We start from the raw sequence: 16,844 nt of genomic DNA, 5'->3' as shown, positions 1-16,844 counted from the left end.
TCATTTTGCATTTGAAGAAGACCAAACAAGTGTGATTATTAGTTAACATTATTTATTATTGCGTTATGGCGAAATATGTAAAATCTGAGGCACAAATTATTTTATGTTTACAGAACGATTAACTAAACTCAGCTTTGGATTACTCATCGACATCATCTGCTTTTGTTTCAAGATTTTATCAGATAAGCTTTTTGTTAATGCAAAATGTTTGACTATGTATTCATATCCATGCTGAATTCGTTTACTCTTTATTACCCATAACATGGCCATCAGTAATAATTCTTGTCACCCAGAGTCTCCCTTTCGTGGGAATGCAAATGTTTTCATGATAATTGTTATTAAGCATCAAAGCCACAACAACAGTGCACTCAAATGGTGCTCGTAAAAAAGATAAGTCATTTTATAGTGTGGTAGTTGGTTCGTTCGTTGGTATATGGACCCCGTCTCAAATTCGTCTTAATATTTCCCCTGATCTCATTGATTCATGATAAATAATCACAATGCAGGTGTCGAGTTATATAGAAATTTGAGAAGTACTAAGAAGTGGGCAAAAGAATGCTAGTCATAACTAAACTGAGCTGGATTTCGACGCAGAAGAGTTTCTAAAGTTGAAAACTGTTAATATATAAACTAGTGAATTATTTTATATATAGCCAAGAGTTAATGAATAAATGCCAACAGACAGACTTTTACCCTGAGTCGAAATGAGCATTATTCTATTCCCCTCCCACTTCGACGACGGTTGTAACGCCGTCTCCTATTTTAGCTGACAAGACTTGATTAGTTTACTTGGAAAAAGCCACAATAAGAAGCATGACGAACTTACACAAATTATCGCGAAAACGGCAACTGTCATCGCTGCTATCATGGAATTTAGTTGTGCTGGTAGTGTCTCCAGTTTCCATAATCTGGGGAGCAAACGCTGCTGCATTCACCAAGAGGGGAGATGATGGACGGGCATTTGGAATTCAGGACACAAGGGGTCAGGAAACATCTTATTCTAATGATGACAAGGGTCAAGTGCATTCCGAGAAGACTGGGATGGTCTTGGAAGTGGAAAAAATCATGGTGCATTTGTCTGAGACAACGATTTCAAAAATTTCGAAAACGGGGACATCGAATGACATGGCCACCGCTAGCATTCATGGTTTCAGAGTTGAGGATTCTTCGAAACCTGTGACGTACGACAATGGTGCATCAGTGATACTGGCAGACAAACCTGCGCTTATCCGTTTTTTTGGAGCCGGTTTTACTAAAAACACAATAATTAGATTTGTAACAGAGATGCGCCCCAAGGGTTCTGACTGTGGTAATACACGCTGCATATTTGGATAATTATCTAATTTTACACTTTTCTTTCCCTTATGCGTTATTTACTATTCAAATAAATAACAAGTTTTATTTGCCAACTATTTTCAGACGATCTTCCATCTACAAAAAGTTTTGGTGTAAGACGTTTTTTTCTTGTGACACTTGAAATAATAGTCATAATTTTTCTAATGGTTTGTTATAATTTCTTTTACAGCTAACAGAATCCAGTGAAAACTCTGCCTATGCCTACATTCAATTGCCACCATTTGATGTGGGAGAATCAGAATATTATGTCTGCACGAAAGAACAGGATTACGGTAAAAATTCCATGTGGCATTTATAAAGTACTTATTTAGCTGTAGAATACAAATCTATGTCGATTTGTATGCATATTCAGATATGCCGTGGGTCCATCAAGGCAACGACAAGTGGATCACTTTCATGTCATATGAAAAGTGGCTGCCCCTTTGGGCACACATTTGTCTCCTCGTGATTCTTCTTGCTCTATCGGGAATCTTTTCTGGACTAAATTTAGGTATATAAAATTGAATTCTTTGTTTGAATACATATGCATTGCAAATTACTTTAATATTTTGGTGATGGCTGTGACGTGTTATTTATTAGTGCGTAATTTTATTTTTGACTATTTATGTAAAGGTCTCATGGCATTGGATAGGACTGATCTCAAAATCATTCAAAATACGGGTATGAAAGTACATATGCATGTAAATGCTTATGCATACTAAAGTCCAAAGGATGCGTTCGAAAAATGGATAGCATTTATATCCTGCTTGCTACTTTAGGAACTGAAAAGGAGAAACGTTACGCCAAGAAAATCCAACCACTTCGAAAAATGGGAAACTACTTATTATGCTCACTTCTGCTTGGAAATGTTATAGTAAACAATTCTCTTACCATTTTATTAGACGACTTAACCTCTGGATTAATCGGTTAGCACTTAATGCGTTATTGAATCCAAATATTGAAGTTGATTTCAGTATTATCCATCACATCTAATTAATATTTAGCTGTTATTGGTGCAACTCTGGCTATCGTTATATTTGGGGAGATTATACCTCAGGTGACATTCCCGAAAATGTTTCAAGCTTAAGTTTGGGCATTACTTTCTTATTTCATAACCTTAAAATTATTCAGGCAATTTGTGCCCGCTTTGGATTAGCTGTGGGGGCATACACGATTTGGCTGACAAAAATTACCATGGTCATCACCTCACCCTTATCTTATCCAGTGAGCTTCATACTCAACAAAATTTTGGGAAAAGAGATTGGAAACGTCTACAATCGGGAGAGATTGAGAGAGTTGATTCGGGTGAAAGCTCTATAAATATATTTTTATCTATAATCATTGCATTACGTAACAACATTTGCCAGGTTTACAATTGTGAAGACAGTATTATTTTAAATTGTGCATACATATTTATGTACATAAATGCATGACATAGGTCACAGAGCACTACAACGACTTGAAATCGGACGAAGTAAATGTGATTGAAGGCGTCTTAAAGTTGCACAAATGCAGTTGCGCTGATGCAATGACAAAGCTCGAAAAGGTTTTCATGCTTCCCCTGAACGCAATTTTGGATTTCGAAACGATTGATGAGATCATTAAGAGTGGTTAGTATATTGTTAATGACGGATGGCATCATTAAGTATTTATTTACGACCGGATTCGCCGTAATTACGGTGTGTCACTTTTAAAGGGTTCTCTCGAATTCCTGTCTACGACGGTGAAAGGAACAATGTGGTCTCCATTTTGTACACTAAGGATTTAGTTTTTGTTGATTCGGATGACAGAATGCCCATAAAATCTTTGTGCGAATTTTATCAATATCAATGTAACTTTGTGGATGAAAAGAAACCTCTTGATGCACAATTCAAGGAATTTAAAGAAGGTTTAAATTTAAGCTTATCTGTCTTTCCTAATTGCATTATTAAAGTTGGGCCTAAATATATTCTCATTTTCACAACAGGGGACAAGGGTCACATGGCTTTTGTTAGAAAAATGCATGAAGGTGAGGACTCGGACCCATTCTATGAAATTATTGGAGTTATCACTCTCGAGGACGTGATTGAAGAGCTGATTCAAGCAGAAATTAATGATGAGACGGATATTAAAAGTGGTGAGATTTTCCTTCTTCGTTCATTATCTTGCATAATGTTTGCATAAGGAATACTTCAACATCGCAATACATAAATAATTGCATAATTAATTTTAACTCAATTCATAAATATGTGATTTGTGTAATTCCCCCTTAAGCAATACACCGAAATCGACATAGATCTCGAACACTGAACGAGACATCAACATTTGTGGGAGGAAAAGGCGATGCTCATCAAACAATTGTTTCTCCTCAGCTAACGTTGGCGACCTTCCAGTTTTTGAGCACCTGTACGTGACTCATTCCATGAGAATTACTTGGTTGACAAATCACTGCTCAGCTCACAAGTATTTGTAATAAATTTCCTGATTTACAGCAATTTCATCTTTTCACGAGCAGTTGATTTCAACAAATATCCTTCGACGACTTTTATCTTGTGATGTCTTTTTCAAAATAAAACTGAAATGTCGGGATGGGACGCTTTCGAATGAGTCAGTTTTCATTTATGAGAAGGTGAAATTTTTATTTACAGATAAATTCAAATTCTACATACATATTTACTAATATTGGGGAAATACTAAATTAATCTTGTATAAATGTATAAAATATTATAATGCAGGGGGTGCCGGCGGACTACTTTGTCCTTATTTTGGAAGGTAGAGTTCAAGCGTCCTTTGGCCAGGAAAACTTGGTGTTCGAAGGTGGACCATTTACGTACTTTGGGACACAGAGCCTAAACCCAACTCATGGTAAGAAAATTTGTAAGTCCTTTTCCGCCTAAGCGAAACTCTATTAATTTATTGTTAGTAGAAATGCCAAGCGCCCCACCAACGGGTGGACGAACAATGACATTAAGTACGGTTGCTATTTTGCATGCTATCCCAGTCCCAGACTATACAGTTCAGGCTACGAGTGACGTAACTTATCTCAAAATATCTCAAGCCATGTACTTGGCTGCGACACAGGCGACACAGGCATTTGTAGGCTCTGAGGACTGCTCAAAACCCACGGAGGACGTGGTGCATAAATTTGAGTAATACAAAAATTATTAAAAAATTTAAATCTCCTAAACTTTAATTAGTCATAGTCAGAACTCGCTTTTTAATTGTATTTATTCTATTCCAGCGAACAAATCGGATTGGTATAATACGATTATTTTCTTAGATTTTAATGCGTCTTTACGTATATAATTGAGGTAATGTGATGTGCGTTCTGGCTGTAAATTATTTGCAGTTGATTCGTGGAAATAAAAGTATCACGGCTAAAGATGAGGAGTTGCCTCCATTATCGGAAGTACAATCAACATGCTTGAAAATTTTAGACTCGAAATTATTTCATAATCTGACCAATATTTTATTATTCAAGGACAACAAGGATGAGACTCCACCACTAATTCAGCAAAATCGTCACAATAATCAAGTAACAAATGCTGCTAATAACTTATCCACTGATGATGGTGACAATTTGCACGGAAACCATAATTCCAGTGGGAAAGAATCTGACACAAGATTGTAGTTGCAGCTTATTAGCTTGTAAGTAATTATATCAAATGACACATTTCTTGTTTTTTAAATAACAAATAATTATTTACATGAATGCTGTACCCAATTTTTAACTAATAATTTTTTTAACTAATATAAAAAGTACGTATCGAAATGAGATTGTTTGAGTATATAATTTTTACTCGTAGTGTATGCTGTATTAAAATAAAGTGTATCGTGCTTTGAAATTCGATCCCTTGTTTGCATTAGTCTGCATCACTTGTTCATAGCCAAACAAATATTTTTTAAAGCAGTATGAGCACTCTTCTATCAGTAAATACCGGATTGAAGAGAATCCCAAAAAGGTTGTGAATGAAGCAGCATTTTCTCTTTTTTGTGTGTGAACGAGAATCAATCATCCGGCAGATGAGATGAGAGGAAAAGTGGATTCGGAGAGAGAAAGTCGGCCAAAAAGTTGTGAATGGGTAGTGTTTTCAATGGTGAATTGTTTTCGGTGTTTTTGGTCTGGGTATCATCATCGTCTCGCAAAAATGTTGGTTGGTTCAGTTGGTATGTACGAAGGACAAATATCGATCAAAATTCTCGTCCATGCGCACCCACCCCCACTCGACATCCGTGTGGATATGTCCATTCATTCCGTCGAATCCGCGTACATAAATATGTAGGACTTTTGCCTACAAATGTGCATGTGTGCTCTCTTTGTCCTTTCACTCTTCACGCTATAAATATGCTCTTTAATAAACGCTCAACCATTTCGCAGTCCTACAAAAACTAACACCAAACCGGATAATGTTTATGATCATGATAAATATTATGGTAACGTACTGGGCAACGGATATACATATTCAGAGACGAACTCTCTGTAATTCCCTCGAACTCTAGGAAGTTGGATTTGAAGAATTTCCCGACTTGGGAGATTCCTCAGCTTATCAGAGTGGACATGGCCAGCCAACGAACCAAAGACTTGTTGAACAGTGTATGTAGTGGAGTCCTTTATTTCTGCTCGTTATTTGTATCGAGAGAAAGTTGTGGGGCAAACGTACGTCAAAAAGTAGTAGTAATATTTAGCTCCCTCAAACACATTGGTCAATTTGCCATGTAATACATACTAACAGTACTTCACCCTATGAATAGATTGGACTTGTAAAAGTTCACTCCCTTCGGAATATAAATGGTGACACGACATAAGGAACAATGAGGAATAATATAATAATCTCAAAATTCTTTCCCATCAACTTCATTTACATGTCCGCGTGGAACGATTAACTGTTTTCAAGATGTAGGTCTAATTCACAGAATTATTGCGCTATCCAAAATTTTAACAACCATGTCGAGTAAGACTTCAGAAAATTTGTAGCGTGATTAGTACAGTGATTTATTGTAAGACCACTTATACTGTGAAATAATTTGGCATGATTGTTGAATTAATGACTTATTTATAAACATAATTCATATTGTGTTTGTGCTTATTTTTGATATTGAGAGTGTGAGAATAGAGATCTGCGTGTGTTTGGGCAGTGTCATGCCTTGTCTGCTGGAGGTGTGGCTCTCGCACGTGTTCCATTCAGAGCAAGTCATCTGTCGACGGGGCAGAAATAGTTTGTCGTCATTTTCCTCACCACTTCCACCCAAAACGAGATTAGAGATTTCCTTATCATGGGGTTACCATCAAGTATTTTTGGCATTGTTGACAACTGCTAAAAAAGTAGAAATCGCCAAAGTCTTCACCACGAACATAACTCTACGAGGAGAAAATTGGAAGAAATGCAAGCATTTAATAATAAGCCCACTTCCGCTCTTTCCCACGGCCCTTTTTAAGGGATACTCTCTCCCCTCGTGAGTCACCCAATGTACTTATCCTCATAGTTTTCATATTACGAATGTGGGTCCATTCTGGCTGTTGCTTATGTGGACGTGTGCGTAGGTGTGTACATGTGGAGGCGAGAAAGCATTGGAGCTGTTAGTGTCGTAGTAGGGGAAGTGGGCGTGTCCAGCACCACCAGCGCCCATCACCCCACTGACGCCAACACCCAGTGGAATCGCCACCACCACCACCATCATCACCATCCCATCCCCCGACGCTTCGACTCCACCGAGTTGGCTGACTCACCGGTACGCCACGAGGCTGTCAAGGTATGTTATGTCTTCTATCCATCCTCGCATATTAAATTACCAACGTTTCGCACCTCGGAAATTTATTTGAGACACAAAATAATTTTTAATTCGTTTTTTAAGTTGGTGCGTGAGCTCAACAGAGCTGTGGCTGGTCATGTAGCGTTGGCATCTCTTTTGGGTGGGAGTGGGGACGGTCCACACCTCCGAGATGAACTACGCCGAGCTCGAAGAACTGCTCAGGAAGCCGCCGCCGCCGCCAAGTCCACATTACTTCCATTCCTCCTGGAGTAAGTTGCACACTTTCCCCCGCATTCGGTCCCCAAAAATAATCTCTAATTTGATACCTTACACGAATTTCATGCACATTTTCCTCGACTTTTAATTTTTCCTATATTACTACTACATACATATTTATAGAGGGTGAGAATAAAGATGTCAAAGCCTTTCAAATGCGATGTATATGTAAGAACGTAAACGTAAGCTCTCACCAGTAAGAGTCTCATTGTTTCGTGGCAAATATAATAGTCTACAAATACAAGGATCCGTAAACCAGAAGTATTTACGTCAAATGGTTGAAAAATGAGGCAATTCAATTCGGAGCAACTCGTAAAATTACTTTATCAACATTACGAAAAAAGGCTTTTCCTAAATCGCAAAAAGTACTCGTAACTTTCAAAATCAATTTATCGGGTAAAGAAAATTTGGGAATTAAAAAATCAATTTGTTGACCTTTCCGAAATTTTTTGAATTAGTGCTTGGTAAGAATTCTTGAAATTAAGGATCATATTTCAGGAAGTATACTGAACTCAGATCATTAAAGTGATGAAAAGCAAAGGCCTGTGCTAACATGAAAAATATCCGAGACCAGTAAACATTCAAATCAAATTAAAATTTCCATCAAAGTACCTGCTTTGTGGGGAAAGTACATGAAGCTCCAAATGGGCATCAAATTCGCCCAATTGAACGGTCTTTCGCAATATTTCAGAAGAAATATTAAAAACAACAAAATTCAGCAAAAGTTTAAATTCATTTTGCCCAATGTTGATGTACAAAACAAAAAAACGAGCCCGATAGAGGCTCGCCGTGTTACGACTTGCTCCACATTTTGTGCTTTCATGTATGAACCATTTGGAGTAGCGACTTCTAGTTTTCGGATTCTTGTAGCCATTGGGCAGGAAGCTGTGTTACTCTTAATGGTGGAGATTTTTCATTTTCACATACATATCTGCATTTGAAAATCTTCATTGGTCACCCTTTACGACGATGAGAGGGAAGCAGAGTTCATATTCCTATAAGTATTTATTAAATATCTACGTTGCACTACTGGAGTGAAAGTCAAGCAGAACTTTGGCAACCAAAGTTTTCGAGTATGTAATAAGTAGTTGAACAAACTCGAGCACTTTCCATTATCCAACTCAATTAATTACAGAGAATGCGAACGATTATGAATGTGAACGATTTTTGACGGGAGAAAGTGATTTGCTCTCAAAAGATGAAAGAGAATGGAACATCGTGTAAGGCAAAGTTAGTAATGAAAGATTGATGAAGAGCAAAATGTCAAGTAGAATTACAACAACGATAATGAGTATGAGGCAGATATGTACCTGCACATTCACATATGTAGTTCCTCATAGTTTGTAAATACAAGGGCGATAATATTTCAGAGATTTTTAGCATGGTGAACTGAACTAAAGCAGACTCCGTAACTTCATCCGCCTATTACACAAAAATTTGCCAAAGTTTAGCCATTAGAAGACCAGTCATTTTTGTAGATTGCCACGAAATTGCGAAATTGAGTGGAAGAGGAAGCTGACTGGTTTGCATTTGTTACATGTAGATATATAAGTATAAGTATGTACATGTACGTAGGAGTACCTCAGTATAGACGCAGTGAAAGGCATTCATACTTACACAAAGTAAGCCGCATATCTACATAAATGGCATTTATACTATGACAATAAGGAGAAGATCTACAATATTATAGTTAACATGACACGAACTGAATAGCGCGGAGCCCTGGAAGAAGTGATGAAGGAGAAAATAGTGGTTGGCGAAGTGAGTTAATTGGATTTGCTAATTAGTGCGACTTATGTATTCCTTCCTGCCTTCCTTTCTTCCTTCCTTTCGTCTCCCTATAATTAACACTCGTTTGCAGTGGAAAGTTTTCGGAACTCTTTAGATACGTAATGGTATGATGTGTAGCAGCATCATGTAAACATAATTATATGCCTAGGGTGCAATCACGGGGTGCATGCTTGGAAGGAAAAACAATGGACGCAGCCCATTTTCACTCTTTTCATATTACATTTTTTAACACTAACAAGAGGTGATTTATGTCAGGTCAGCGGTAGTTATGTATCTTAGTCGTGGTAATTATAAAACTAGTGATAGCCGAAGTAACATTGATGGAAGGGGAGGGGCACGAAATATCGAATTCTGAGTGACGTTTATGCATGTGTCCACAGGAGCGGATTTGAAAAGGAGAGGATGGAATTGGTGGTTGGGATGGAACGCCTTTGGTATTTGGTCCTATGTTGTCTCGACGCCTTAGGTAAGAACAAAATGCTATGAGAAGATCCAACAACACGGATCCTTAATTGCCATCAAAGTACTTTCACCGCAACACGTCATCCTTTAGTAATGCTTCCTTCTCTGATATGCAGACATGTCTATGCAACGTTGCCTAGCTCTCCTACGAGAGTTTTCACTCGCAGATGGGGGGAACAATGTAGTAATCCACACGGGAATAGAATGCCCTAATCACCTGGTCACACGGTCAGCCACCAATACTCAAGAGAAAGCAGAGATGAATGTGGACGTCAAATGTAGGGATAGGATTTCGCTGGAAGGGGTGGAGGCGTCGCAGTTGTGCAAGTAATGAAAATATGCCAAACATTAAAGAACAGCACATCCTCATGCATTCCAAGCCTCTTATTGTTTCTTGTTCTTGTCGTAGAGAATTGTTCGAGTTGCGGGCTCAACTGACCGAGCTGAAGACAACGGTGGAGCTGCGATCCCTCTCAGTTCCCGATTTTGACGACATGAATGATTCCTCAAAGGCTGGACCCAGGCGAACCGACACTCTCATAAGCATCAACGGTACGGATGGGATGGGTGCGAGTGGGGGCATGGGCTCACCATCATGCTCCATCCCATCCGACGACAAGGAATCCTTGGAGTCAGATGCTTCCCAAGTATTTATTGCATTGCCATTTTGTATGCAGTGTGACCATTATTAATCAATGCTTGACTTTCTAATTAAAGGGGACGGGAATAACAAATGCTCAACGCAGATGTGTGTGTTGGATATTAGGGGTGATGGTAATGATTATTAATATTAAGTAACGGTAAAGCGCGAGCGTTCTGTTCGCCCGTAAGCAAGATCACTCTTGAAAGGCAAAACGTGTTAAAGTCCAGAGAGCGTGACCCTGAGGGCGTACTCAAATGCCAATTATTGAATTTCAGCAAACTTACAAAATAAAAATTAAACTTCTTTGAAAACATTTAAATTCTAATTCAATAGTATCTATATGTCAAACGTTCTTTGGACAGCACTACCGCTACTTTTTTGCGTTTGCTTTAAATCATTCAGTTTTAATAATCTATTCTATTTTCTATATCATAGGTGGCCATGTTTTTCCTGGCCATGATTCTAGGTGTGTTCATCGCCTTGTTTTCGGTAAGTTTCTAGTGTCAAATTTGTCATATATTACAATGAAAGTTAGTCCGACACATTTTTTCTTAAAAACCTGACCTGTATGTTTTCTAAATTTTCCTAGTGATTAGAGGCCCCCGTAGGAAAACCCATTTCAGAGTCTAGTCGCATCAAGCCATCAGGATCGAGCAACAGAGTCTTGTCGTCAGGTAGAAACAATTCCAACAACGTATTCTCGTCACCTCCCGCACCCTATTACCCAGTGTACCCCCCACCCGGGGGCAGCAGCAACCCTGCTTCCGACTACCACCGCCCACACCCTGCCGACCTTAATTTCAAAGTCTCCTTCGGACCTTGGATGAAGAAACACCATCACAAGCAGCAGCAGAACAAGGGCAAGCACAACATTAACTCCACCACCACCAATTCAAAGAAACACAATTCTTCAGTTCTTCTCAGTTTTAGTGAGCAGCTCAGAAAAATACCCAAGCCGAATTTTGTCACAACCGATATTAATCAATCCAAGCAAACCTCAAATTTTAAGAATATCTCGTCGCCAAGTATTCGGCCTACAGAAGAAAATGATGGAACAATGAGTAATAATAACCCACATTCCATGAACGTCTTTAATAATGCTCAAAAACTGTTTCCTAGAGGAGAGACTGGTCCCATACACACCAATCCAGAAAACGACGACAAAGACTCTGACGACGACGATGCCAGTGCGAGAAATGAAAGGGATTCCTACGGGGGTGAATTGGACCTCAGCAACAGTAGTCGTACTACTTTATACAAACTAAATAGTGATGATCACGTTCTTACTTCTACTTCTATTCCTCTTGATAGTACTGTTGAGTCTAGGTCTCTTTTTGCAAGTAGTGACAATAGTAATTTCAATGGTATTATTCCTCATGAAGATGGCCGTATGGGAAAAAATAAGGACCATTTCAAGGCAGATAGGCCTCAATTTCGGCATCATCATCATCGTCATATTCACAATAATATTGACAAGTTTATGGTCAAATCAGACAGGAAAAGACGTCATCAGGCGCATAGAACTATTGTAGGATTTTCTCTTTAATAATAAGGTTACAATAATAATTAATAATAAAAAACATTTCACCTTAATCAACCAAAACTTGTAAAAAATGTTGCCAATTTAAAATATCTATTTGGATTTTGGATTGCAACATTTGTGATTTATCTACGGAAGCTACTTAAATATTAGATAATGCGCTAAAACTACATTATTATTATAAACGCCACAGTTGTATTCTGGTCTGATCTAAGCGTACTAAATCTTCACTTTAAAAACTCATCAAATTCAATCTACTCAAATACTAAATTGACATAAATATCTGATGATGGTGGTACATACTTACATATTGCTGATGCCTGGCAGAATAATTGAATAATATTTAATTGGTTAGTCGTTGTTGAAGTTAACTAAATACTTAATATGTGATACATGAAGGGAAATGATGAAAACAGAGGGCTGACAAATGGGTGCATGAGACATGGAAGTAAATAAGATGTGTGCATTCAATTTGTGTAAACTATGTTAGCTCAACGTGTATGTTGAAATATATTATGTTACGTTGTTATAATAAATCAAAATGAGATAACTTTGATTGTGTGTTTCATATTTTATTAAACAAGAATTTTGGCAATTTTGATCAGGTCTTTTTGCTATATTTGAAATTACATTTGAAGGTTTGTTGAAATCCGAGAGAAGCCCATATAGAATTTATGTCTGCAAATCGCTTCATATTTAATTTAACAATAAAATCACTATATAATTTCGTTCTCTATGAAAATAGTTTAAACTTTAATTACTTGATTTAATGTATTGTCACTATTCTAATCATATTCGTTTGGTTAATTAGTTGCAATTTAAATAATGTTGGGAAATCCTACAGCTTGATGTTGTATATTTACCTGTGATCATTGATTGACCATCACTTTTAGTGTCCACGTGTGGGTTATATTTTTCTTCAAAAATGTCTTTTTTTCATAAAATTATTAGAGTGTGGACATTTTTGTGGGATATATTATATCTGATATGGAAAATCTATAAACATTATGTAACCCTACGCAAAAAGGGGAGCAGTCTTAACTTGGCTAAAACTAACAACAATGATACTCGATAGTTGGTTAATTCTTTCTACTTCACAAAAGTTTAAGACAAGTTTAAGGCAAGTTTAGGACACATATTTCTCAACAATTGAGTACAACTTTTCCATTCCATAAACAATGTTAGTCCATATGAAAGACAGTGCGTCTTTGGTCAACTTACGAAGATTTTCTGGAGAGAGAGGTCCACTGTAATTTATAGAATGTAGATAAGAAGGTGTCAAAGAAACCCACCACTTATTAAATCAGTCTTATATATTTTCTCATTATGGACACTTACACAAAAACGTTGGTTTGTAAGAACTCGACGAATTTGGTCGCCGCACTCGTCACAAAGTTTGCAATAATTTTAATGTATTCACTTAACTGCGGAATGTATTCTTGTATCTACGTTAATTTGCAATGAAACACACTTACTATAATCCTCATACTTTTTAATTTAGTTATTTTTTAACTGACCTTCGCCGCTAACCCTTGCAGCATTGGTTGTAATCCTTCGTAGATGCTTCGAAAAAGCACTGTCATATATTCTTGTATGTATCTGAAAAGAAATATTATTTTTTGTTAGTAAAAGTCAAGTAGTGAGTTTCAGTATGTATTTAGAAAGTCACAAAATGAGCTAACTTGAGCATTCCAGTAACAGAATTCCACACCACCACTGCTTCGTGTAGTACTCCATATTTATCCAAAAAATTTCCCGTGTTACTTTCTAAAAAATTTACAATGATACATAGAATTTGATAACGAGTATATGTGACCAATACTTGGAACTTACTTTCAAAGGAACCCTTCCCATTTTCCGTTACGTCCAGCCAGAACAGAACACCAATTAAGATAAAAATAACAAATATTGCCAATTTCCAGGAAAATAATTTTCTCTTGGACAGTGCCACACGCTCAAGGCCAGCTTGTACTTTCTAAAATATAAGAATATGCATGCAATATATTTATTTAACCATATAACTCATGATATCTATATGCATACATATATATCTATTTTACCTTTGCACAACGTAGGAGCTCAGGATTCTTAACTGCAGAAACCGCAAACTCATCGGACTGGATTAGTTTAGTTTCCAAACGACTGCCACATTTCATCGTTTCTGGGACCCTTGCTAAAATATTGAAATAAAATATTTACAATTTATAATAATATGAAATTAATTGTGTTCGTCTCTTTGTATCATCAGTATTGTTTATCTTACATAAATACGACAAAAATGCAGCACTTTCTTTAGGGTATTTTGCGAGATTTTCACGCCAGGTATCAATACATGCCGGGTCATTCTCGATGCAGCCAAGTAGGATTTTGAAAACTTCAGTACCATAAGCAGATAGAGGCATGAAATCTTTGTCGCTCGCTTTTTCAAGAAATTTCAAGAAAATTGAACATCCTTGCCCTTTCAACCCCTTAAAAACAAGTTCCTATATACAGAAAATGGGAAAGATGTTATGATTCAGTTATGATTAATGACGAAAATTACATGGATGCTGGTGACTTGGTTAATAATAACTAAACAGTGAACAAATAAATAATAAACCTACCTTCACACGTGGATATATCTTTTCCAGATCACGTTTCTTTTTGGGGTCAAAGGCAGCCTCAAAAAATTCTTCAAATTCATCCCCCTCGATGAGGTACTCCACAGCCATGGTGGAGCAAGAGCTGAGAGTAGACAGAGCCGCCAAGACAAACTGCTTATAATGCTTAAACCCATAGTACGGAAGGAGATAGTTGGACACTATTTTTAGCAGATATGGGGAATCCACTCCTGCTTGAGCAATAGTCCACAAAATGCTTAATCCTATGTCTTTTCGATTCCCATAACTTTCCATTAGTTCGGCGACACTTTTTCCGCGACGCACAGGAAGAGAAGGGTCAACACGGCACATTTCCCGGAGAAACAGTAAGTAACCCCAACCAGCGTCGCCTGCGTTGAAAGAAATTAATCACTGAGTTTGTGTGTACTAATGTAGATTATTCTACATATGTAAATGCATATACATGTATGTGTACATACATAGTACAATGTATATGTATACAAGCGACAAAGCACGTATTTATTGTGTCACCAAGAACTAACCTCGTTGTGCAAGGGTAGGAATGCTTGCCAACAAGGATGAGAAAGAAATGTCCAAAACATCCTCCCTCTTTTGAACAGTCTCTGAAATAATCGTGCCTATCACTTCTCGCAATGGCTCGGGAAGTCGTGGGTAATTGAGATCGTTAGGCCACTGCGACACGTCTGGAGGGAGTGCCTGATTCAGTTTTGTGTTCAGGGCATCTGAAATTCACAGAAAAAAATACCCAACCACCCATGATTATTATTTCGTTGTATTAATAATAATAATAATATATGTTTTGAGAAGTTATGCCGAAAAATTGACAGCATAAGTAATAAATATGTTGCAAAAGGATTAATAAATTCACACCGGCAGAGTATTTTATCCACGAGAGGTAAACATCTGCCGCGGATCCGGCATTTTGCAGCTCCCGATAGAAAGAAAGTAAGTCCGATGTTGGCAACTAATAATTTAAAATCAATGAATGTAAAATAATTGCAACCATGATAAGTAAATTTTTCTGTTACGTGATCAAGGGTGCCCTGCAAATCTCTACGTTTCTCTTTGGGTTTCCCATCTGTACTTGACTTTTTAGATTTTTGAGTTGCTGGTGGCTTTTTAGCGGCCTGCTGAGAGCCCTTTTTGTCACTACTTGTGGTGTCTGGAACTGAAAATATTACAGTAATATTACGTATGTATAGACTTTTAAAATATCGTCCATGCTTCACCCACAAAGTAGTCTAGCAAGTATTTCAGACTTACCGATGGTCTCCTCCTCATCATAATTGGTAAGTGGGAAGGATGCCGGTGTTTTAGCGGAATGTTTTTTGGGTTTTGGACCTTTACCCCCCTTGGTAGTCGTCGTTAAGCCCACAATGTTGCTCCCGTTTGTCATGGGATATTGATCCTGGCCTACAACCGGAGTGGGTGGCTTGGGCTTTTTTGGCTTCTTGAGTGGTCCCACAGTCTCCCATTTGTCAGACATTCTCTGAAAGCCACCAATTGTAATTAATTTTCTGCGAGACACATTTACAAAATGGCTTTACTAATAAGTAGGTAAGTGAAATTCAAGCTGAGTAGTGTAGTGTTAACATATGTAATAATAAGTTGATGATACATTTACTTTACCTCGTACGAAAAACAAACAAAAATTTCCAAAATTATCAGTTGTATAATAAAACTGTGAGCTGCGTAAATCTGAGGTTTAACAATAAGTAGGTATTTGCATTTGAGATGGTGAATGTGTCAGTTTGTTGTTGGCACTTGTTGGCACCGGGTTTAGAGACGTGTCTGTCTCTCTCTTGCCTTTGAAAATCCACCACCACCACCACAAACTCTATGCCTCGACACCACCCTAACTTTCTCCATGCCATCCTCCTAGAAATACGGGTCAAATGGTGTTGATTTTATGGTAAAATAAAATAAGAAATACAATAATTATTGTTTATATTTATATTTATATTTTATTTTAATTTAATTTTGAAAACTAATTCACACTCGAAAGCTCGGTAAATATGTAAAGCGAAAAACTTGCCTTTGAAATTCCACTAAACCTCTGTGTATTATAATTATTAGATTTTATTCTAGAATGAAAATTAATCTAGTTATCCTCTGCATGGCTATCAATTCATAATGCAGGGCAATGCAAGCTTGACTTTTGTTAATATTGGGGCAGACTTGAGATTTTTCATTTTGCAATTAAATACTTGTGGAAAGCTGAGGCAGTAAGAGACGGAATTCGTCTAACTCAACTGCAGATTTGTTTCGTATTTTTCTTGGTTGTTACTTGGCGGCTATACACACGCAACGGCTGCAAAGGGAAATTATGTAAGGGATTCCTGGAAAAATGTTTCTACATAATAATAATGTTCATAAGTTGACGAGTGTATGCGTATGACTGGCATTTCTGCTTTGGCAACTCTCTGGGCCTTTTCCTATACAGAGT

At 37.4% G+C, this 16,844-nt stretch overlaps 3 protein-coding genes across 7 annotated transcripts; 2 read left to right on the top strand and 1 right to left on the bottom strand.

The window, feature by feature from the left end:
* The first annotated feature begins 323 nt into the window (after positions 1-323).
* LOC110844253 (metal transporter CNNM4) lies at positions 324-5,164 on the top strand. Of its 3 annotated transcripts, none has more exons than XM_035846491.1 (18): positions 324-1,309; positions 1,420-1,448; positions 1,526-1,628; positions 1,709-1,846; positions 1,969-2,016; positions 2,115-2,261; positions 2,340-2,392; positions 2,467-2,640; positions 2,774-2,945; positions 3,032-3,223; positions 3,302-3,451; positions 3,589-3,720; positions 3,807-3,943; positions 4,050-4,179; positions 4,316-4,463; positions 4,556-4,571; positions 4,664-4,723; positions 4,796-5,164. In XM_035846491.1, the coding sequence occupies exons 1-18, from the start codon at positions 814-816 to the stop codon at positions 4,943-4,945; spliced, it is 2,475 nt and encodes an 824-aa protein (XP_035702384.1). In that variant the 5' UTR covers positions 324-813; the 3' UTR covers positions 4,946-5,164. The 3 variants fall into 3 exon arrangements, with proteins under 3 accessions (XP_035702384.1, XP_021946105.1, XP_035702383.1); XM_022090413.2 differs by having other exon boundaries at positions 325-1,309; positions 4,238-4,463; XM_035846490.1 differs by having other exon boundaries at positions 326-1,309; positions 4,241-4,463.
* A 694-nt stretch (positions 5,165-5,858) lies between these two features.
* LOC110842278 (regulator of G-protein signaling 9-binding protein A-like) lies at positions 5,859-12,328 on the top strand. Of its 2 annotated transcripts, none has more exons than XM_035853768.1 (9): positions 5,859-6,768; positions 6,857-7,065; positions 7,168-7,334; positions 9,513-9,598; positions 9,711-9,921; positions 10,004-10,241; positions 10,312-10,362; positions 10,673-10,726; positions 10,827-12,328. In XM_035853768.1, exons 2-9 carry the CDS (start codon positions 6,865-6,867, stop codon positions 10,827-10,829), a joined length of 1,011 nt encoding a protein of 336 aa, XP_035709661.1. In that variant the 5' UTR covers positions 5,859-6,768; positions 6,857-6,864; the 3' UTR covers positions 10,830-12,328. The 2 variants fall into 2 exon arrangements, with proteins under 2 accessions (XP_035709661.1, XP_035709658.1); XM_035853765.1 differs by having other exon boundaries at positions 5,860-6,768; positions 10,312-10,368.
* Positions 12,329-12,336: 8 nt separating this feature from the next.
* LOC110863661 lies at positions 12,337-16,186 on the bottom strand. Of its 2 annotated transcripts, XM_022113021.2 has the most exons (13): positions 16,028-16,186; positions 15,662-15,887; positions 15,427-15,566; positions 15,269-15,362; positions 14,920-15,120; positions 14,381-14,766; positions 14,041-14,260; positions 13,838-13,950; positions 13,611-13,752; positions 13,460-13,544; positions 13,295-13,376; positions 13,116-13,222; positions 12,337-13,024 (listed from the first exon to the last, which is right to left on the bottom strand). In XM_022113021.2, exons 2-13 carry the CDS (start codon positions 15,882-15,884, stop codon positions 12,904-12,906), a joined length of 1,914 nt encoding a protein of 637 aa, XP_021968713.1. In that variant the 5' UTR covers positions 15,885-15,887; positions 16,028-16,186; the 3' UTR covers positions 12,337-12,903. The 2 variants fall into 2 exon arrangements, with proteins under 2 accessions (XP_021968713.1, XP_035709654.1); XM_035853761.1 differs by lacking the exon at positions 16,028-16,186 and having other exon boundaries at positions 15,662-15,915.
* Positions 16,187-16,844: the final 658 nt, after the last annotated feature.

This window comes from Folsomia candida, unplaced genomic scaffold (genome assembly GCF_002217175.1).
Source record: "Folsomia candida strain VU population unplaced genomic scaffold, ASM221717v1 Fcan01_Sc001, whole genome shotgun sequence".
Taxonomy (NCBI): domain Eukaryota; kingdom Metazoa; phylum Arthropoda; class Collembola; order Entomobryomorpha; family Isotomidae; genus Folsomia; species Folsomia candida.
Note: the sequence above shows the minus strand (reverse complement) of the source record. Positions and strands in the feature narration are given on the sequence as shown.